This window comes from Orycteropus afer, unplaced genomic scaffold, assembly GCF_000298275.1.
Source record: "Orycteropus afer afer isolate SDZICR_OR568_19922 unplaced genomic scaffold, OryAfe1.0 scaffold00044, whole genome shotgun sequence".
Lineage (NCBI taxonomy): Eukaryota > Metazoa > Chordata > Mammalia > Tubulidentata > Orycteropodidae > Orycteropus > Orycteropus afer.
In genome coordinates this window covers 7,645,959-7,669,866 of record NW_006921631.1, presented here as the reverse complement: position 1 = coordinate 7,669,866, position 23,908 = coordinate 7,645,959, and the positions used below count along the sequence as shown (strand labels likewise).

Here is a 23,908-nt window from a genome sequence, read left to right as displayed (position 1 = left end):
ACAGTAGCAACACAAAATGTACTCTATGTCACATTTCCATAGGAAAGGTTATATATACACTATACACTTCAGCCGTGAAATGTGGACCCAAAAAACCATTCAATTCTCAATAATTGGATCAATGTGCTGAGGGTCTCACACCCTGAAATCCAATTCAGCAGAGCAAAAGTCCCTCCTTTGCTGCCAGGCGCTGGCGGTGAACTTTGTCTTGCTGCAGCTCCTCATGATTTGGATGCCAGAGTTTCATGATGATCCTTTCAATGTTGAGGGCATACACAGTATGTGTGGGGATCACTTCCCTATGTACCTGTGATTTAAAAATTATCATGTCTCCAATTATATATATTTTTCAACATATAAAATACAAAAAAGCACTCATGCAACAGATAGCACCATCTTAAAGTCAGAATTTAATAAACCTCAAATCAGATAATAAGAAAAGGATATAAGGTTCTAAAATGGGAACAATGGGATCAGAATTTTTTTTTATTGGAAGTGGTGGTGGTGATAGGGTTGACAGTTTTGGGAGTGTGAATTAGGAAGGGTTCATGGGCCCACGGAGCTCTGGTGGCACAGTGCCTAAGGCATCTGACTGCTGACCAGAAGGCTAGAGGTTCAAACCTACCAGCTGCTCTGTGGGAAGGAAGATGGAGCAATCTACTTCCGTAAAGATTTATTGCCTTGGAAACCCAATGAGGGTCATTGTGAGTTGGAATCAACCTGATGACAGTGACTTTTTTTTTGGAGTTTTAGGGGCCTAGGACATGAAAAATGAGACTAGTAATTAATGCGTTTAATGACAATAAAAACTGAAAATCAAAAAAGCCAAGAAGTGAAAAAACATCTTTGCAGACTTGAAGAGTATTTTAACCTATATATAAATCTAGGTAAACTTTAGGGCGCCCACATTACCTGCAAAGCTTCAAAAAGGTCGTACATGTTCACTGGAGGCAAAGATGCAGGCAGTGTGTCCCCGGAGCATGCTAGCAGGAGCGCGGCCTGCTGTTCGGCATCATCAGGTGGTGGGTGAGAAGCTGCATTCTGACCAGCACAGGGAGCAGAAAAGGCTGGAGGGCTGAAAAAAAATTTTTTCAGAAATATTTTTAGTAATTAGGACTGAGACAACTGAACAAATGGAACAGGAATGGGCTTCTAGAACGCATCTTATTAAAAACCATAACATGAACTCATAATTATTTTTCAACTAGTTGTTTTAATTTTTAAAGGCAGCCCGTCTGTCAGATTAGAAACAAAATACAGTGCAATTCCATGTACCTTCTTCCTCCACAATGTTAAAATATTTACTAGGCTCAGGATAGGAGCTCTGGTAGCATAGTGGCTAAAGCACTTGACTGCTAACCAGAAGGCTGGCGGTTCAAACCCACCAGCCACTCCTCGGAAGGAAGGTTGGGCAATCCTACTTCCGTAGTGATACTGCCTCGGAAACCCAAGGAGGGGTCGCTATGAGTCGGGGCTGACTCGACGGCACACAACAGCAACAACAACAACAACAACAACAGGCTCAGGATAACCAAAACCAAACCCACTGCTGTCCTATCGATTCTGGCTCATAGTAACCCTACAGGACAGAGTAGAACTTTCCCACTGGGTTTCTAAGACTGTAAACCTTTTGGAAACAGACTGCCACATCTTTCTTCTGCAGAGCAGCAGTGGGTTCAAACTGCCAACCTTCTGGCTAGCAGCTGAATGCTTAACCACTGTGCCACCAGAGCTCCTAAGCTAAAGACACTGAATTAAAATTGTTTCTTGGCCTTAAAGAGCTTCAAGTCAAGTAAAACTATATTACTTAATTACGAATACGATATCTGAAAAAAACTGACTGGAGAGGAAGGTAAATGGTATCAGAGACAAAAGGATCAGAAATAAAGAGCAAGGATAGAAAATACAGCACAAAAGAAGCAACACGCAAAAATATAGGATAGAGAGAATTAATCCAGATGTTGCCAATTTTCCCCCAAACAGAAGCCAAGCTGGGAAGTCAGGCATGAGTTCCCCATCATAGACAATAGGAAACAACCTATACAATTTGAGGAATGTACAAGGAGGTAAAACAAAAGCAGGCGAAATAAACTGAAGGAAAGTAAGAGTGGAATAGTACCGTGGGTTTGAGGCATCAGGCAAAAGCAGCCCTGTTAAGAGAAACCCTAACAGGGACCAGCCCACAGGGGAGAGAGGGCCCAGGAGCCTGCCAGGGACAGAGAGAGACCTGCTCCCAACATTCACCCATTATAAGAAGACACTTTCGTTTATGTTTTTGTCTAGAGAAGAGTGACTTACAAATAATCCCAGATAACAGGTACCTGAGTGAGATTTAGATAATATATCTTCATATGACAATCTAAATAGCCCAATTTAAGACAATGCTCTTCAAAACAATCCTTGTGACGCCATCAAGGTCTTCAGAGCAATGAAATGGGCACAGGGCACCAGCACAACCCCTACCACATGGTGTCAACACCATCTGTTCTCTGACCCTCTTCTCAGCTTTTCCCCTACTCCCCTGTTACACCTCCTGCCTTTCCCTTCCTGTTACTTCTTCACCACCATCACTCCTCCCAAACCTCCCCATCATACTTTTTTCTCTGACCTTCTGTGTTTCTCTGTCATCTCTTTACCTGTTTTCTTCCTAACTAACCAGATACACAAAGCCAAACATGCAGAGAAATTCACTCACTGCATTAATCCTGAGGAAAAATGTATTATTCCCTCCCCACTCCACCCCCAAGCAATCTACTTGGTAGTGATACCACCTAAGAAACCCAGGGAGGGGTCTTGGAAACCCAAGGAGGGGTCGCTAGACTAGGACTCCATTCCACTGCACATAACAACAAAAAGCCCACCCTTAAAAGTTTAAATCTTTAGGCTAAATCTTTTTTTTTTTTTTTCATTTGGAGGGATCAAACTAGTTAACACACAGATAAAGGTAATCTATGTCATCTCATAAAAGGGTGACTCAGGGACATAAGGGAGGGTATGGGAGGCCTCAAGGAGAGGGAGATGAGGGATAGGAATCCCAGCAGAGACCAGAGAGCTGAGGGAACAGATCTGTAAAACAAGCTGCCAAAAGCAATCTGATAACACCTGGCAAAGGCCACTATCTTGAGCTATGGCTGCCAAGAGCCAGAGGAGGACCTAGAGAAACACCTAACCACTCCTCCCACCATCAAGAAACCTGAGCTTGTGGAAACAGAAATACCATATGAGCCAGCAATCCCACTACTAGGTGTACATCCCAGAAAGAAAAAGAGCTGTGACACAAAACAGAAATATGCACACCCACGTTCGTCACAGCACTATTCACAATAGCAAAAAGATGGAAACAACCTAAATGCCCATCAAAAGAGGAATGGATCAACAAACTATGTACATACACACAATGGAATGCTATGCAATGGTAAAAAATATTGACAAATCTTTGAAACATCTCATAACATGGATGAACTTAGAGGCCATTATGCTGAATGAAGTTAGTCAATCACAAAAGAGTAAATATTGTATAAGACTACTGTAAAAAGTCAAGAAAAGAGTTTCACAAAACAGAAATATTCTTCAATGGTTACCAGGGTTGACTGGGAAAGGGAGGGTAAACCATTAACTAAGAAAAAAATACCTAAGCATGCCCCAACAATCACAGGCCATGCTTCTGACTAAGAGCAGGCCCACTTGCAGTGTCAGGCAAGTGCTGCCTGAAGAGCCAACAGAATGTACTACCCAAAGGAGTCAAACCGTCCCACCTGAGAAAGTGTGGGGCACTCACTCATGTTACCCTACATATAGCAGTCAAACTCTAGAACCTCACTCCTGATGTAAAGAACACCCAAATAATTCACTAGATACGATGCAAGGATAGAACTTAAGAAAATAAAATTATACTTCTGTCAAAGGTACTTAAAGAGTTCTGGTGGTACAGTGGTTAAGGCATTTGGTTGCTAACCAAAAAGGTCAGTGGTTTGAACCCACCAGCTGCTTCATGGAAGAAACATGGGGTGGGCTGCTTTTATAAAGATTTACAGCCTTGGAAACCCAGGGGGTTGCTATGAGTCAGAATCAACTCCATGGCAGTGAGTCTGGTTTTGGTTTTTGTCAAAGTTACTCACAGAAACACAATAAGCAATTATTTAATAGCGGTCTATAATGTAAGTATTGTAAATAACTAGGAAATGAATGATGGAAACAAAATCACAAACTTCAGTTACCTTTCTATTAAACTGTTGTAAGCTATTATGCTATTCTTGAGGTATGGCTGTGGAGTCACATTACTACCAAAGGCATATTTAAAATGACCATCTCGTAAGCGGTATGCTTTTCTTCTTGACACAACTGATGTCAGAATATCTTTAAGATGATTCTGTGAAAATGAGAAAGAAAATTAGCATGAACTTCTGTTTAAAAGCCAACTATCCCTGAAACTACGGCTACGAGATAATCTTTAAAACTTAAACCAAAAATTTCCCTGAAGTCTTCTTAAAAGAAGACAGTTTAACTTAACTAGTAAAAATATGTCTGTCTTGAATATGATGCTCTTTTGAGAATTATCTAAATGGGTTCAAAGTGACAACAGCAACTTGAAAGATTAGATAGGAACCTTAGGGGCCAGTGAGTTTATATAATGGAGGAACAACACAGAAAAGGAGAGTGAGAATGCTTGCACAATTCGAAGAATGTAATCACTGCTGCTGAATTAACTGTACAATGTGGAACAGTTGAACTGGTATATGTTTGCTGTGTATATTCTTAACAACAAAAATTGAAAAAAAAAAAAAAAAAAAAAGGAAATCATAAAACTCCAAAGATGACCAAAAAATGTGAACTGGCATTTAGTGGATGCAGGTGTGGGGCAGGAGGGCACATGCAAGAACCAATGAATGCTCACTGACGAGCTACAGGGTAGCACCAGAGGAGCAGAGGTGTAGGAAAGACAGAGACGTGCTTATTATTTAGTTCTACTTAAGATGGGCTTGCTCTACATGAAATTTATTAAAGATGTTTTTGTGTCCTACATTTGCTCCTCTCCCTCAAAAATGATTTTCAGATAGAATAGAGTAAAAGTAAAATAAGTGAATGAATGCATACATATGCACATAATTAAGTTTTTGAGAGGCAAATTACCTTGAAACTTGGTTTAAAAACAGAACAGAAAGTTCCCAGATGTGGTATTTATTGGTTAGAATGCCCTATGTACTAAAATCCTTGCATAAGAATAGTGTGCAGACAGTCCCTAGAATTACCCCCTTTCAAAAGCTATATAAACAACAAATATAGGAAATAAGCACATACACACAAAATAAAAACAACTTAATTTTTCTTCACTTTTATGAGAGGCAAGTACCTAAGAGATGGATGGAGAAGTCTATTGAAATGGAAGCAGGGCTAGTCCCAGACTAACAGGGGAGGGAGCTTGGACCAAGCAGGGGGTTTTCAATTAAATCCATAAGACTACCTTACCCAGGGCAGCACTGTTGCATTTAGCATGGGTTTTCATTTAATGTTTACAACTCCATGAGACAGCTATTAGTATCTCTGAGATACAGATGGGAAACTAAGGCCCAGGGAATTAAGAGGACATACGCACAGTCACCTGACAGTACATGCATACTTGTATGCCCCAATCACATTTTGTCAACTAAGCAAATAAAATAAAGGGACGAATGAATGGTGTGCTGAGACAAGAATCCCATTGTTCAAACACCAACTCTAATGTTCCTCCAACACTATCCATCCCAGTTGCAACAAAGGACTCTGCAGATTCTCAATCTCATTTCTTCCCTTAAAAACTGTTCCCTTGTTGAAAAAACAAACATAAAACCAAGCAGAAGTGTTACACCATGGGTAATTTATCTGGTAAGTCAGACTATTCACTGATGGCAATCCTCTGGCTTGTGATGTATTCCTCCCTCAGAAGATAACTCTAATGATGACAATGCCATGAGATCAGAGTGACATTTTGGTTCTTTCCCTGCAATGTCAACTTTAAGCAACAAATACAACCTCATTACATTCAATTTGTAAAATTATCTCTACCAACAGCAAACTAACTTCTACTGCGTAGACAACAGCTGAGACAGCCTCCTCGGTGACGTTGTCCAGCCCGTACTCATAAGCAGTCACTATCATTCTCCCCTCCAGCTGACCCCGAGTGGGGAGCATCATCGTGTGGGAACAAAGTTTCAAGTCATCATCATCTTGAGGATCCTTTGGCATAAATTGCTGGGCTCCCGAAAGGGGATTTTGAGGCTGAAATCTATGCTAGAGGTTAAAAAAAAAAATTATTCATTACAGTGCCCCATAATAAAACACAAGGAGGTCTAGTGGTACAGTGTCTAAGGCACAACCCTTAAGGTTGGCAGTTCAAACCTATCAGCCACTCTGTAAGAGGAAGATGAGGCAGTCTACTTCCATAAAGATTTACCACCTCGGAAAAGCAGTGAGGGTCGTTATGAGTTGGAATCAACTCAATGGCAGTTGGTTTGGTTTTTCGGCATTTTTTGGTAACAAAACACAAACAAAAGTAACCTATGTACTGGATTTGAGATCTCACAAATTAATGCCAAAATTATACCAAAAGAAAAATAACTTGTGAACAAATAATCATTAACTAATATCCATTACACAGTAATAATGAAGGTATGAATGAAAGGGAAATAAAGGTAGTGTGCATAGTAGTAAGGAGCACTGGTGGTACAGTACCTAAGGCATCTGACTACTAACCAGGAGGTTGGTGGTTCAAACCCACCAGCCACTTCAAGGAAGGAAGGCTGGGCAATCTACATCAGTTAAGATTTACTGCCTTGGAAACCCAAAGGGGGTTGCTATGAGTCAGAATCAACTAGATGGCAGTGACTTTGGTTTTTTGGTTTGTGCAGTAGTAGTTTATTCTATTCAATTAATATCTTAGTGATCTTAGAATATATACTAAAGATAATAATTTTGGAGAAAAATACATAACTAAGCTCTCAATATATATAATTAATGCTTCAATTAAGTGCTAAAAAGCCTAACCAACCAATATGACAGATCTAATAAAGAATATTTCAAGATAATGTTGGGTAATTTAATGTTAAGTTACTGTTATTCTCTGTGTAAAATTCTCAACACAGAACCTATCCAAGACTAGTTATTAAAATTTTTTTCTCAACTTGATTTCACCCATAAACACTTAACCTTGCTTTGGGAGATTTCTGATGTCCACATGCATTCTCCATCATGAGTTGGAGATACGCCCAAGCTAGTTTTTACTTAAATCCAACACAGAAGATTTTACAGCAAAAATGGCTTGTTCTATTGGAAGTTTGTATTATAAAAACAAAATGTGTTGTTTTTCCAAGTATAAAATTATACTGAACATGTCATTTTAAATCAAGTGTGTCTCTCTGGAAAGAATGGTGGCATCCAGGCTTATTATTATCAATGACTAAAAGATAAAGCAAGTGTAAAAGCAAACAAGTGTCTGTTGATGTTAACCAATAAAACTAAACCCAACATACAGCCAAACAGTAGATTCCGACTCACAGCGACCCTACAGGATAGAGTAGAACTGCCCCATGGAGTTTCCGAGGCTGTGAATCTTTATGGAAGAAGACTGTCTCATCTTTCTCCTACAGAGCGGCTGAGAGTTGGTTAGCTTCACCCACAGCATTACCAGAGCACCTTGGTAACTAATAAAGCTAAAATTCAGTCAAACCTATAAAAGGGATTACTTCTGAGAAATTTTTTTCCCTAGATAAACTGAAAAAGCAAGTTACTCTAAAATCCTTATACATTTTATAGCCAATGTCCTCAGGGCATCTCTGCTGTTCCCCTGAAGGTTCAGGGTCTACCTAGAGGTTGGTGAGGACCTACTAGAGGCCTCCAGGTCTCTTAGACCCTTGGAATATAGTCATTCAATCTTAGAAATTATTTTTCCAAGAAAATATTTAAGAGGAGAAAGAACAGTTATGACTTTTGAATCAATGGAGAATCACTGGGTATTAATAACAACATGTTAGTATTTAAGCAATAACAAACTAGAGTTAAAAAATGCAAACTGGTACTCAGAATCTTTGAAGCCTTTACAAACTTGAATTATAGTAACACCTTTTCTCCTAAAATTACACTCCCTTCTATTTCAACATTATTGCCCAATCTTCCTTCCAAGGAGTGGCCGGTAGGTTTGAACCACCAATCTTCAGGTTAGCAGTTAAATGCCTTAAGCACTATGCCACCAGAAATCCTTCAACATTATTACCAGTATTTTAATATTCTTTTAAAAACTAAAGCTAGTTGCACCACATTTAAATCACTACCAAGATCATTACTCCTTAAGTCTTTCAGCAAGATCTACTGAAGAATAACATACATCAAATTTCTGACGAACTGAAGAAAGCTTTTTCTTTCCCTTGGGTTTTCCAGGTTTGGCTGCAGAACCCCCAGTCCAGGGTAAAGATCCAGCACCCTCTATGAGACAGAAAAGTAACAATCATAAGTTAAATAATAATGCTTAAATTCAAATCCTTTCAAATCACATGTTTTTTCCAGCTGTAACCAAAAATCTTTTTTTAAGAAGACAAATTTGGTTTTTTCACTTTTTACATTTGTAATCAATGTTTATTAGGTGTTTGGCTTGTTCATTATTATTATTATAAAAGTAGGACAGAATTTTCTAGTTCAAGATGGTGAATTGAGTATTTAACTCCGTTCCCTTCTGATATCCTATTAAAAATAAGGACAGGAAGATAAATGGCATATATCGACACAAAGAGATAAAGAAGAAAATGAGTGGCAGACAAGATGACCTCTGAACAAATGTCTTGGAGGGGAAAACAGTGCTGACTTACAAAGTAGACTCACAGAAGCTGTGGCTTAGTTTATGCAAACAAGGTTGGAAAAAGAGGTGGGAACAAATCAACCTAACTTGTAGATAACTAGTTTGTAACTAGTGTGGACAATGTGAGCGACGTGGAAACCAAGGGAGATCAGTAAGACTAAAAGCTAGAAGATTCATGGAACATTTATATTCAAGGCATCCATACAAACCCTTTCTCTCAACCCATGAACTGGCTACATAATTTGGTAGGCTCAGTACAAAATGACATAAGATGACAGCAGGGCATTAAACCAAGAGCTGGTCCCTTCTGCTTGAAGGGCCCACGAAGCTAGCCCTGCTCATTCCCATGCACAGTATGACACAAAGCCCAATATTTATACAGAAGGGACAGGGAGGGAGTGGGTTACTCTTCTCTAGTTAAACTGCACAGAACTTCTAGGATCAACTTAGGCAGTTGGTATGGATGTTGGCACCCCAGAGTAAAGCTCTCTGCATGCTTGAATTTGGCCGCTCTCAGATTAACTGCTGGCTTTCTGCTTACCCTAAAGCTAAGCCTCCAGGCAGCTTTTCATGTTTCATCTTAATATGAAAAGAACAGCAAAGAATCACAAGATACTTGAGGATAAGAAAACACCAAGATAAACAAACAAAAAATAGAAGTTCTAGAAAAATGAAAATTCAGGGAAGTGAAGAGGACTTTGAAAGACTTCAAATTGGGATCCTCAGATGTGGGACATGTATCCATTAAAAAAAATGCTGTAAAATTTGCTGAATTAAAAAATGCATTGAACAGAAAGGCTGAAGTTGAGGAAATTTCATAGAACATAAAGCAGAAATACAAAAGACAGATAATGTCTAAAGTCAGTAAATCCAGAACCAGAATGAAGCATACTGTGAGAAGCTAGAGGCTGCTCTATAACAACAAAAAGTAGCTGCTTCCAGGAACAAATAGGAAGGAGCTATGGCTTTCATTTTAAGATTGTCTGTACTATTGATTTTTTTAAAATTATGGTTTAATGTAAAAAAGAAAAAAAGAAAAAAACCAGAAACCTAAAGTAATAAAAAGTTTATTAGGATATACTTGAATATATAATTGAAAAGTACTTTTTAAGAAAGAAAAAAAAAATCATTACAAAATTGATGTTTTGCGAAGGACAGGTTTTTAAAGCTTTTAAACAGGCTTCAAACCCCTTCATTCATGGCTGATGAAGCAAAACCAGAACAGACCCAAATTTTTTAAATTTGAGCTATCCAGAACACTAACCAGAATGAGAAAAATCACGGGTTGAAGCCATGGAATGGGAAACTCAGAAGAGGCACAGGGAGCCCTTTCAGGAAAGGATGTGTGGCACTGGATTACTAGCAGGATTGTGGAGTGCGACACACATTCAGAGTGGGACGGTCAGCCTCCATCTTTGAGCAGGGCACAGTTGTTTTCAACTCTTCCAGTCAAGAGAATTGGCTGCCATGCAATGTGCCCATTGCCCTTGTTTTTTAAGAGGGAGATTAAGTGTCTAGCAGAGCTTCAACCCCTAATTTTCCCTGTTCTGGATAGCGTTCCAGTTCACCCTCATTTTAAATATTCAGGTCCATTCTAGTGTCTCTTCATCAGCCATGACTAAACCAGGCCAAACTGGTTTGAAGCCCTGCTTTGAAAAAAAACAACAACAACATAATTCCAAGTTCCTCAATGAAAAGAACTGTCTGGGAAGTCTCTATCACTTTAAATGGCTTTGGCACACCAGATCTCACTTGATAATACCATCAGCCAATCTTAAAATTATTCCCCAAAAAATCTACTCTGATAAATGGAACCGAAAGTTAGGTGAGGAAAAGACAAAGCAGGCTGAACATCCAGAGGATGAGGCAAAACAGGCCTTCAAAAGCCTGGGAGTCCTGCTGGGTAGGTGAGGAAGTGGAATCTGATAAGGACTAACCCTGACAGGAAAGTTTTATGGCCCTAGGTTACTATTTGGGAGCTCTGGTAGCATAGTGCCTAAGGCACTTGACTGCTAACCAGGAGGCTGGCGGTTCAAACCCACCAGCCACTCCTCCGAAGGAAGATGGGGCAATCTACTTCCGTAGTGATACTGCCTCAGAAACCCAAGGAGGGGTCACTATGAGTCGGTCCAACTCAACTGCACATAACAAAAGGTTACTATTTGGATCTCAAGTAGGCTAGGGCCTGAGGCAACTTTCTTTTTATTTCCTTTGGCCTTGACATCCTGAAAGGTTGTTGTGAGGATTAAAGACAATGTATGTAAAGTGTCTAGCATACTGTACACAGTCAATAATGTTATTAAAATCATCTTTCCTGCCTTAGACAAATAGAAAATAGAAAATAATCATTCACAATCATTTTAAGTGCAAAGACCTATATTTTACTTATAGTAGTAAGCATCAGTTTGTTGCTAGCAAACATTAATTTCATTTTGGAGTCTGATTTTGGGTGCTGATGGAGAAATAATCTCTCAAATTCCCAATGGGACATTTCTTCACATATTTTTAAATAACTAGAAGCAGTATCAAAGGTTTCTATTTAACTAGAATCAGTCACTTACACTTACTAATACTACTTCATATCTGTTTGGCATTTTTTACTTCTAATAGCACTGATTATATTTTCTTTGATTTGCTCTTTCATAACCCTGTATGATAGGTTTCTTACTTCCCCCACCACTAAGTAGTTAATTGCATTATTTAAGTTAGTTGATAAAACCTAAACCTAGTTCTCTCGACCAAGGGTTTTCTTTTGATCACTTTTGGGTTTGTGGCACTCCAAATATAGCCACCTAAGCAGACCTCAACCTCAAAATGCTGGCTTTTCTGAGCAAATTAAATGTTATACTACAAAGTGAATGCTCCTTGTGATCTAACTTTGGACATAAAATAGGTGTAACTAAAGTCCATGTTAATAAATAGAACATCAAAAATACGGCATTGTGTGAGAATAGTGGTTAAACCTCTAACACCTACATCCATAAACAAATGCTTGTTCACTGTTTACACTTTACAGAGACCAACTTCTTTTGAGGTTGGAGGAATTAGGTTTTAGGAACAATTCTTTATCAGGAGTAGAAGTTAGCAAAAAACGGATAATACAAAATCCTAGCCATTTCCAAGTGAAACAAGGATTTTTGATAAATGATCACAAGAATCATCCTTTGTTCTTTTAAAGCAAAAAAAAAAATCCAACTTAATTTACAGAAGGAGGGATCTAAGCTTTTACCAAGAGCCTGGGATGGATCTTACATGAGTTAAGTTTTTAATGTTATTTGTTGACTAAACTGACTGAAATAAGACAGATGAAAGAGGTGATTGAGAACTTAAGCTACCACCTGAGTTCCAAAAACTCAGATATAAAGGGCCAGTGTTTCTATTTGTACCTTTTTAGGAACAAGTCACTGATTTAGCTGCTACCCATGTCCCCAATATGTTGTTATTTCCTACCTTTCCATCTCCACCAATCATCTGCCAAATACACGGTATGCTGCACACTTGGCCATCAACAGTATGAAACTCTAACTTCCAGGTGCTAGTAACTTACTATGAATACCAGTGAGAGTCCAGGTTCTAGGGCATGCTGTGGCTTCCCTCCCCATGTAACGCATCTCCCCTAAATATACCAAATAGCTTCTCCTAATACCAACTCCAGGAGCTCTGGTAGCATAGTGCCTAAGGCACTTAACTGCTAACCAGAAGGCTGGCGGTTCAAACCCAACAGCCACTCCTCGGAAGGAAGGTTGAGCAATCTACGTAGTGATACTGCCTCAGAAACCCAAGGAGGGGTCGCTATGAGTTGGGTCTGACTCAAAGGCACATAACAACAACAATACCAACTCCCTCTCTTCATTTCCCTTCAGCTTCTCTATCCTGACCTCCCATTCTCAATTATTTAAGTAAACTGAAATCCAACTGACTTGGAAGTAAAAACCAAAGTCAATCTAAGTATAGGGAGATCACCTTCTTAAAAAAAAATTCTCTAAAAGATGTAGCTACTAACATTTCTAAGCAGTTCAAAGAACATTTCACTGGCAAGCAGAAGGTGTGTGTCTATTAAAGGAGCTAAGACTTCTGCCCCATGGCTTTGGTGGTTGACATGTACTAGAAGTATTTACAGTGACTTACCTGGTGTAGAAACCAAAATCTGGCAACGTGTGAGAATAGCCAGGAGGAAATCGTTGTGAGAATGGACTGAAAAAGGAAGATTATCACACATCAAATACAAAATATTTACAACGTAAGGAAACCATTACTTTAGTCTAACTTGTAAGGGTCTGGATGTCCCCTAATCTAACATTCTTTACTCTTAATTTTAAATATTCTCATTATTAAGGTGGCCTTACTATTACCACTAAAGCCAAAACCTTAGTTTTTAAAAGCAAAAAGACTAACTTCTTGCAAATTTGGGAAAACTTCAGAATAGTAAAATAACTCCTGTGTGTCAACTTGGCTGGGCCTGGCTGAGTGGCTAGGATGAGACTGGTAATCAACTCCATGGTGGAATCTACTGTGAGCAGCTGAGGAGCTGTCTAAGGGATGTGGTCTGCCTTCTGTATATAAGAAGCAGCTTTGGGAATGGTCTCAAGGTTATGACACGCTTGAACCCTGCATGTAGCTGTGTCGTTGTTCAGCAGCCTGCCATGCTCTGCCAACCGTGGGACTTTCAACAGACTTGAATTAATGGCCTGCCATGTGGTTTGGTAACATTGGGACTCTGCCTTTTTACTTGTCCACCTTAGGCTTGTCTCAGCAGCCAGCAGCTGTCTGAGTGAAGAAAAGCCTCTAGCTCCAGTGGGCCAGGAGCAGGAGGCAGAGCTGGACCCCAAGGTTGAGGTGAGGGGCTTTTATACCTAGTCCCTAGAGCCTGGTACTCTGAACTCAGACTTAAAGCCTCCAAATAGTAAGAGAATAAACTCCCGTTTGTCCAGCCATCCCATTTGTGGTATATTCTTGTCAGAGTGGCACTAAACGCAACCACTGCAGTTGAGTCAGACCCAACTCATAGCGACCTTGGGCTTCCGAGGTGGTATCACTATGGAAACAGATTGCCCAACCTTCCTTCCGAGGAGTAGCTGGTGGGTTTGAACCGCCACCCTTCTGGTTAGCAGTCAAATGCCTTAGGACTGTGCTACCAGAGCTCCCGAGCACCACAGTGGCACTGGGTAACCGAAACAACTCCCCAGATAACTGTTTTACCATTATCCTGTGTGAGAAGTCTATGAGCTTCAAGGTCAAACTCTTCTTTGCTGATCTTCTGCTTGAACCACAACTTTAAGTTAGCCCAGTATCTGCAGAGACACAAACAATATTAAGAACCACAGGTCTTACATTTTTCCCAAGTTCACTTCTCTCTCACACTCCAGGGAAAGAAAGTTTGCACTCCCTAAACCATTCTTTTTACCTTTTTGTTACTGAGTCAATTCGAACTCATGACGACTCATGTTATCAAAGTAGAAATGTGCTCCACAGGGTTCTCAGGGGCTGATTTTTTCAAAAACAGATCTTCAATTCTTTCTCCTAAAGTGCCTCTGGGTGGACTCAAACCTCCAATCCTTCGGTTAGTAGCCAAGTGTGTTAACTATGTGTGCCACCCAGGGACTCTCATCCTAGACCTTGTCGTTGTTGTTGTTATGTGCTGTCGAGTCGGCCCAACTCATAGTGACCCCTCCTTGGGTTTCCGAGGCAGTATCACTACAGAAGTAGGATTGCCCAACCTTCCTTCCTTCCTAGACCTTAGGATGTGAAAATACCAAGAAAAGAAACATGAAGGAAAATTCTCCCTAAAAGAGGACTGACAAGTAGTCACACAATCAGACAAATGGTTCAATTGGCCAAAAACTACAGCTATAATTTTCCTTCCTCACTGTGACCTTTTTAAAACACCTTTTGTTGTTGTTAGGTGCCTCCAAGTTGGCTCTGATGCAGTGACCCTACGTACAACAGAATGAAACACTGCACAGTCATGTGTCCTCACAATCCTTGCATATTTGAGCCCATTGTTGCAGCTACTGAGTTAATCTATCTTCTTGAAGGTCTTCCCTTTTTTTGCTGACCCTCCACTGTACCAAGCATGACATCTTTCCCCAGGGAATGGTCTCTTCTGGCGTGACCAAAGTAGGTGAGAGGAAGTCTGGCCACTCACGCTTCCAAGAAGCATTCCAGCTGCACTTCCTCCAGGACAGATGTTAGTTCTTCTGTCAGTCCATGCTGCTTTCAGTATTCTTCACCAACACCGCAACTCAAAAACATCAACTCTTTTTTGGTCTTCCTTATTCACTGTCCAGCTTTCACATGCATATGAGGTGACTGACAATAGCATGGCTTGGGGTTAGGTGCACCTTACTTTTGAAAGTGACATCTTTGCTCTTCAACACTTGAAAGAGGTCTTTTGCAGCGGATTTGCCCAGTGCAACACAACGTCTGATTTCTTGACTGCTGCTTCCATTGGTGTTGATTGTGGATCTAAGTAATATACAATATCTGACAACCTCAATCTTTTCTCCATTTATCATGAGGCTGCTTACTAGTCCAGTTAGTTGTGAGGATTTTGTTTTCTTTATGTTGGGGTATAATCCATACTGAACACCATAGTCTTTAATCTTCATCAGTAAATGCTTCAAGTCATCTTCACTATCAGCAAGCAAGGTTGTGTCATCTGCATGTCACAGGTTGTTAATGAGTCTTATTCCAATCCTGATGCCGCATTCTTCTTCATATAGTCTAACTTCTCAGATTATTTGCTCAGCATACAGACTGAATAGGTATGGTAAAAGGATAAAACTCTGATGCATGTTCTTTCTGATTTTAAACCACGCAGTATCCCCTTGTTCTGTTTGAATGACAGCTTCCTGGTCTATGTAAAAGTTCCACATGTGCACAATTAAGTGCTGTGGAATTCCTATTCTTTTCAGTGTTTTCCATAATTTGTTATGATCCACACAGTAGAATGCTTCCGCAAAGTCAATAAAACACAAGTAAACATCTTTCTGGTATTCTCTGCTTTCAGCCAAGATCCATCTGACACCAGCAATGTTATCCCTCGTTCCACATCCTCTTCTCAATCCAGCTTGCATTTCTTGAAGTTCCCTGTCAATATACCACAACTGTTTTTATCTTCAGCAAAATTTTACTTGCGTGTGATACTAATGATATTTGTTCAATAATTTCCACACTCTGTTGGATCACCTTTCTTTGGAGTGGGTACAAATATGGATCTCTTCCAGTTAGCTGGCTAGATAGTTGTCTTCCAAATCACTCCTGAAATAGTTAAACATCGACCAATTCTTTTTTGTATACTGAATTGTATACTTTTTGTATACTGACTGGAAGGTGTATTCTTTCCATTTACTTTTGATGCTTCCTGCATCATTCAATATTTTGCCCATAGAATCTTTCAACATTACAACCTGAGGTTTGAATTTTTTCTTCAGTTCTTTCAGCTTGAAAAATGCTAACTGTGTTCTTCCCTTCTGGTTTTCTATCTCCATGCCTTTTCACATTTCATTTTAATAACTGACTTTGTCTTTTCGAACTGTTCTTTGAAATCTTCTGTTCAGCTCTTTTATCTTGTCATTTCTTCCATTTGCTTTAGCTACTCTACATTCAAAAGCAAGTTTCAGAGTTTTTTCTGACATCCATTTTGGTCCTTTGTTCCTCTCCTGTCTTTTAATGACCTTTTGCTTTTTTCATGGATGATGCTCTTGATGTCATCTCAAAAGTTGTCTGGTTTTTGGTTATTGGTGTTCATCAAATCTATTCTTCAGATGGTTTCTAAATTCAGATGAGATTTAATCATGGTCATATTTCGGCTCTCGTGGACTTGTTTTAATTGTCTCAGCTTCAACTTGAACTTGCTGCATATGAGCAATTGATGGTCTGTTCCACAGTCAGCTAGCTCCTGGCCTTGTTTTGGCTGGAGATATTAATTTTCTCCATTGCCTCTTTCCACAGATGTAGTCAATCTGATTCCTGTGTACTCCATCTGGCAAGGTCCATGTGTATAGCTGCTGTTTATGGTGTTGAAAAAAGGAATCTGCAATGATTAAGCTGTTGGTCTTGCAAAATTCTATCATGCAATCCCAGGTGTCATTTCTATCACCAAGGCCATATTTACCAACTACCAGTGATTCTTCTTTGTTTCCAACTTTCGCATTCCAATTACCAGTAATAATCAATACATCCTGATAGCATGTTTAGTCAATTTCACATTGCAAAAGTTGGTAAAAATCTTCAATTTCCTTATTTTTGGCTTTAGTGGTTGGTGCAAATTTGAATAATAGTAGTATTAACTGGTCACCTTTGTAGGCGTATGGATATTATCCTACCATTAACAGCACTGTACTTCAAGATAGATCTTGAAACAGTCCTTTTGATGGTGAATGCCACACCATTCCTTTTCAATATGTCATTCCCAACATAGTAGATCATAGGGTTGTCTGATTCAAAATGGCCAAAACCAGGCCATTTCAGCTTAGTAGTGCCTAGGATGCATTCCCTTTCATTTTTGACAACTTTCAATTTTCCTAGATTCATACTTTTGTACATTCCATGTTCTGATTGTTAGATGTTTGCAACCGTCTCTTCCTATCTTGAGTCATGCCACATCATCAAATGGAGGTCCTGAAAGCTTTACTCCATCCACATCATTAAGGCTGACTACTCTGAGGCGGCAACTCTTACCCAGTTGTATTTTGAGTGCCTTCTGACCTGAGGGACTCATCTTCTGACATTGTATCAGACAATGTTTCACTGCTATTTATGAAATTTTCCAGTAATATATCAGACAATGTTTCACTGCTATTCATAAAGTTTTCACTGGCCAATTCTTTAAGAAATGGATGGCCCTTTCTTTCTTCCCAGTCTATCTGAGTCTGGAAACTCTGCTGAAACCTGTCCACCATGGGTGACCCTGCTGGTATCTGAAATACTGATGGCGTAGCCTCCAGGCTCAGAGCAATGTGCAAGCAACCACAGGATGTGACAAACTGACAGACGAGTGTTGGTCTAAAAGACTTACTCTAAAGAATCTTGGTGTAGAAATAAAATACATTTTAAGATTTACATTTTAATAGGTGAATGTGTTTTCTAGAAGGGGAGTGGTAGTTAATACTGATTCTAGTACCTTACTAATTCTTAATACCTCACCACAAAGAAAATACTCCTGGATATCAGAAACTTAGTTTTTAAAGTAAAACCAAACACTAATAGTAAAAATTACTAGTTATCTGATACAGGAGGAAAAAAAAATGCAACCTTTTACACTTTAACAACATTAGAAAAAAAAGTAACATACATGATTTTTCAGAGCTACACCCCTTTTTGGGGGGTGTTTACGCTGTTCCTTTCTTATGGAACAGGATTAAGAGTTACTCAGTAGATCATTTAAATCACTTTCAAGTTTACTTTCTAATCCTCATGTGAATTCCTGAGGAAAAGAATGCAGATTTCTAACTGAGATGGTCCATTTATTATCTATGTATCTATTTATTACCTACTTATCATTGTATTATAACCACAGCATCCCTAGGTGGCGCTCAGCTGCTAATGGAAAGACTGGAGGTTCAAATCCACTCAGATTTGCTGGGAAAAAAAAGCCTAGCGATCTATTTGCACAAAATCAGCCACTGGAAACCCCATGGAGCACAGTTCTACTCTGACACACGTGGGGTCATCATGTCCAAAGACAACTGGTTTTTGTTTTGCTTTTAAATACTCTCAGCAGGGCTTTTCCTACACATGATTAGCTTCAAGTCATCTTTGTATGCATAAATGTATGTAACTAAATATACCATTGACCGCCAGAAGAATGAATAAATGTATCTTGGAAGAAGTACAGCCAGAAAGCTCCTTAGACACAAGGATGGTGAGTCTTATCTCATGTACTTGGGACATGTTATCAGGAGGAACCAGTCCCTGGAGAAAGACATCATGCTTGGTAAAGTTCCTGTGTAAACCTTCTCTATGTTGTTGTTGTTATGTGCCCTCGAGTTGGACCCGACTCATTGTTTTCCTCAATACAAAATTGGAGTTGGTCTACCTGTGTGAAGATGAGGAGGATGGGGGAGGAATGAAGTGGGTCATACTACATCTAGGAAGCACTGGAGATATGCGGAGAAAACTAAATTACAAATAACAAAATCATCAAAATATCATTTAGCAACTTTACTGAGTACTATACACAAGGTGAATTAGCTACCAAAGCCTGTCTCTTTCTAGAAACTGACACAGGCACTCAAAGTTACAATCAGACAAAGAACATTCAGAGCACTGGATAAATAAAGAACAACTCAAATAAAGAACGACTCACATCCCGCCTCCTTATATGTCACAGATGTTGCACCTACCACCAAGGACCATATTTAAATGGCCAGGCTGTACCAACCAAGCAAAGCAAGCTACTCTTGGAGGAAAATGAGAAAAGTGACTGTAATATACAAACTATTACAGATTATTCAACCAAGAGGCACTTTTAAGAATAGAAAGAAGGAAAAAAAAAATCAATGAGCAAATGGAATACAGAACATATATTATTAACTGTCTCTGCCACAAAGGCCTATTTGGATACCATCACACTACAGATGCACCAAATTCAGCTTCACCACTGGTATTTGACCAACATCTGCTATTTGGCTTTGGTCTTTAATGACTCTTTAATTGAGTAGCCAACTTCAATATTTCTGGTATCTGTAAACCTGTGTGTGACTGATGAGCATGGGATCCCAGAAGTCACCATTGAATTTAATCATAATTAAAGTCAATCACACACACAAGTCATGTCCTTTAAGAATATATTTACATACAAAATCTTCTTATATCCTTTAGGAGTCAATAAACGTTCACAAAAAATTAAGTAACTCTGAGAGAATAACAGACTAGAGTTTAATTCTAATCTTTGTAGAAGTTTGGTTTATTACTACCTATAATATTAACATTATTTATACTTTTAATATAAATTATAATATTAAAAAGGGATTCTGGTGGCACAGTGGTTAAAGCATACGGCTGCTAACCAACAGGTCGGCAGTTCAAACCCACCAGCTGCTTTGAGGGAGAAAGATGAGGTAGTCTGCTTCTGTAGAGATTTCAGCCTTGAAAACCTTATGAGCAGTTCTACTCCATCCTACAGAGCTGCTATGAGTCAGAACTGACCTGATGGCAGTGGGTCTGGTTTTTGGTATATTATTACAATAACCTTTAAGAATTGTATTTCCAAAACCAAATCCAGCCCACTGCCATCAAGTTGATTCAGACTCATAGCGACCCCATTGGGTTTCCAAGGCTGTAAAACTTTACAGAAGTACATTTTCCTCCCGTGGAGCAGCTGGTGGGTTTGAACCACCAACCTTCTGATTAGCAGCTTTCACCACTATACCAGAGCTCCTTGAGAAATGTATTTAGTGTTTGTTTATTCCATTTAGGCCTTGAGTATCCTAGGTGGGAATTCTGCATATCTTGTCAGAATGAAAAGCAGAATGCCAACTCTGCTACCCCAAAATTTCCCAAGGAAAAACTCCAAAAATCATATATGACATCTAAACTAAGTAACTTCAATCTAATCATAATATAGAATATAATAAGAAAGACTATGGAAAGAAAAAAGTGGAGAAAAATAAAGTATCCTCCAAATCATGCTCCTCCACCAACCTCCTTTGAAAATGAACATGTATTTAGTATTCCAAATGCCTTGAAACCCACAGAAGGCATCTTGCAGCAAAAACACAGGCATTTCTAATTTTAAGTGTTTAAAATTTGCTTTCTAAAATTCTGAAAAACAAAATGGCAGTAACAATGTATGTTTTGAAACATTTCAAATTCATACTTATTACTCAGAAGTTCCTTCAATGATATTAACTGGCATTAACTTTGGCTGAGTATTAATTTTACACTGGGCCATTCAGGATCTGACCTGACTTTGTACTAGGTCCCCACTATGCCTTCAGTGATGGATTGGCTCAATGCCTTTCAGGTCCTGTGGAACTCCTGTGAGGCATCAGAGGCAGGAATCAGAAAGTGTAGGTTCCAATCCTGGTTGTGTCAAATGGGATTAACTGTACTTATCCCATACATCTCTGTTCTGAGGATTGGATAATACACCGAGAGTGCTTAAAAGGTGTTCAGTAAATGTAAGGTATCCTCATCATTAATTAAGTAATGTTATTATTTGAACTGCTTCAGCCTGGTTCAGTCAGTCATGGCTGACAAAAGTGACATTGGAACAGACTTAGATTTTTAAGCCTTTCAAGACAGAATTGTTTCCCACTTTGAATTTTTTGTTGAAACTATGTTTTCAGTAATGGAAGGCGTTTTGGATGAAACGAAAAAAAAAAAATCGAGGTAATATGTATTTTAATAGAATTAGTGGGACACCTATATCCCAAAAAAATCTCTCGTGCTGGGGTTGGTAGGATGAAGCCCTTTCTTCAGATTCACGTAGTCACATAGGCATCCACCAGATGGGCAGCACTAAAAGTGCTCTCCAGAAGCAGAAAATGTAGGTGGCACTATATGCCCAACCGGTCAGGAAAGGGTTAAAATGTGGGCGAACCAAAATGCTAACCAGAAAAATTACAGGTCAAAGCCCTGCTAGAAACTTAACCTCCCTCTTAGAAAACAACGTCAGCATGTGCGTTGCATAGCTACCAAATCTCTTGATTGGCTAGCTAGGTCAAAAAATGATTCCTGGCTCAAATATCGCAGCTGACTATGCCATTTTGAATGTGTCCCTCTCCAAAGTCCAGTTAACAATCTAGTATTGCACATCATGCTCCTAAAAGAGCTCACTACACTTCTTAGGAGTCTCCCATTCCACGGCTTCGACCAGTAATTTTTTTCCATTCCAACTAGGGTTGTGTATCACTGAAACTTGGGCCTGTTCTGTTCCGCTTTGTTGGCCATGACAGAACTGGTTTGAACTGGTTGGAAGCCCTATTATTTACTCCAGCATCTCTCTGCCTTCCAAGAATAATGTCATTGTTTTTTGCAGATGTTGTTGTCAGGTGTCATCAAGTCGATTCTGCACATAGTGATCCTATGCACAACAGAACAAAACACTGCCTAGTTCTGCACCATCCTTACAATCTTAGCTATGTTTGAACCCTTTGTTGCAGCTACTATGTCAATCTATCTTGTTGACCAAAAAAACCAAACTCACTGCCGTGGAGTCGATATCGACTCATAGCGACCCCTCAACCCCTCCTTGGGTTTCCGAGGCGGTATCACTAAGGAAGTAGATTGCCCAACCTTCCTTCCGAGGAGTGGCTCACTGTGGGTTTTAACTATCAGCCTTCTGGTTAGCAGTGGAGTGCCTTAGGCACTACACCACCAAAGCTCCTTGTTGAAAGTCTTCCTCTTTTTGGCTCACCCTCTACTTTACCAGCGAAATGTCCTTATCCTGGAGTTGGTCCCTCCTAATCATGTCCCAAGTATATGAACCAAAGTCTCCCCATCCTCACTTCTAGAGAGTATTCTGGCTGTACTTCTTCCAAGGCAGATTTGTTTGTTCTTCTGGCAGTCCATGGTATATTCAATACTCTGGTGGCATAGTGGCTAAGACATCTGACTGCTAACCAGAAGGCTGGCGGTTCAAACCCACCAGCCATTACTTGAAAGGAAGATTGGGCAATCTACTTCCGTAGTGATACTGCCTCGGAAACCCAAGGTGAGGTCGCTTTGAATCGGATTCGACTCGACGACAGTGAGTGTGTTTTTTGTTTAACACCATACTTCAAATGCATGAGTTCTTCGGGCTTCGTTATTCATTGTCCAGCGTTCGCATAAATATGAGACTGAAGATGCCATGGCTTGGGTTTGGCGCACCCTACTCCACTTTGCATTTACCAAACCAAAACCAAACCTCCTTCCATCAAGTCGATTCTGACTCAAAAGCGACCCCCACTGGGTTTCCTAGGCTGTAAATCTTTATGGAAGTAGACCTCCCTGTCTTCCTCGGAGTGGCTGGTGGGTTTGAACCGCCAACCTTCTGGTTAGCAGTCAAATGCCTCAGGCATTGTGCCACCAGAGCTCCTTCACTTTGCATATAGTCCCTAGTATATCATATGCGTTCAACTAATACATTCACGACGCAACTCGTACTTTCCCCAGTCAGTGAGAACTCCTGTCCCGCCCTTCAGAGCCTGGCTCAACCCCTCCACCTCCCTGAAGCCCTCCTGGGCTGACCACCCTACGCTGTGCCCACTGCGACCTGGGCACATCAGGCTCTGGGCCAATGGCCCCGGCCGGCATCGCGCGTCCCGCACCGGCGCCAGGCCTGCACCAGTTCAACAAGCATTCCAAGGTGAAGTGTGCTTTTCCCGCCCCACCCAGGGCAGCGAATCCCGGGCAAAGGCTCACGCCCGGCTCCAGGGACGTAAGGCCCCTTCCGCGCGGTGATTCCAGGTCCCGGCTCCAGAAATCCGTAGGCCCCGCCTGGCGGGACGCAAGACTGCAGAGGCCTCGGGGCGGGTCGGCCGCCTAAGGCCAGGAGAGGACCCAGGCAGAGACCCAGAGGCCGCGCCCAGGCAGCTCTTACTGTTTCACGTTGTCTCCCAGAGCCTCGCTCAAGTTCTTCTTGGCCGCTTCTAGCTCGCTCACAAAGGTCGCCATTGCTCTGCGCGTCTCAGCCCGACCGCAGACTGTCTGGCCACTGGGACCAACAACCAACAAACCAATTCGGCAGAAGGCCTTGGCTCTGGAAGCTAAGTCTGCTCCAGTCTGCACCGCCCCAATCGCTCCGAAGATGTTTGTTAGGTTTTCGGCTCCGCCCGCCTTTCTAGAAAAAAAGTGCCGAGCCAAAGGCTGCGTTTTCTCTGTCCTTCTCCCGCCCCTCCAGTCACGTGATTCGCTTCACCTTGTTCTGGGGCGCCTAACCTAAACTCATCCTCTTTGCTCCGCCTGCCCTATTTCCCAGGCTGGTGCTTCACAGCTCTTTGCTTTCCCTTACAGGAAAATTCTGAATTCTACCTGTTGTCCTTCTACCTAAATGAATGCTTTCCCTCTTCAGCTCATAAAATAGGTAAGCCTTCCAGTAAATTTCTGACTCATTGCGACAGGATGTGTTACAGATTACAACTTCTCCATAGGGTT

The 23,908-nt window shown here is 40.5% G+C and overlaps 1 protein-coding gene across 1 annotated transcript; it reads right to left on the bottom strand.

The window, feature by feature from the left end:
- Positions 1 to 154: 154 nt before the first annotated feature.
- TADA1 (transcriptional adaptor 1) lies at positions 155 to 23,428 on the bottom strand. The gene is made up of 8 exons (XM_007937740.1): positions 23,355 to 23,428; positions 14,024 to 14,115; positions 12,953 to 13,018; positions 8,357 to 8,454; positions 6,058 to 6,267; positions 4,218 to 4,369; positions 913 to 1,075; positions 155 to 307 (listed from the first exon to the last, which is right to left on the bottom strand). The coding sequence occupies exons 1-8, from the start codon at positions 23,426 to 23,428 to the stop codon at positions 155 to 157; spliced, it is 1,008 nt and encodes a 335-aa protein (XP_007935931.1).
- Positions 23,429 to 23,908: the final 480 nt, after the last annotated feature.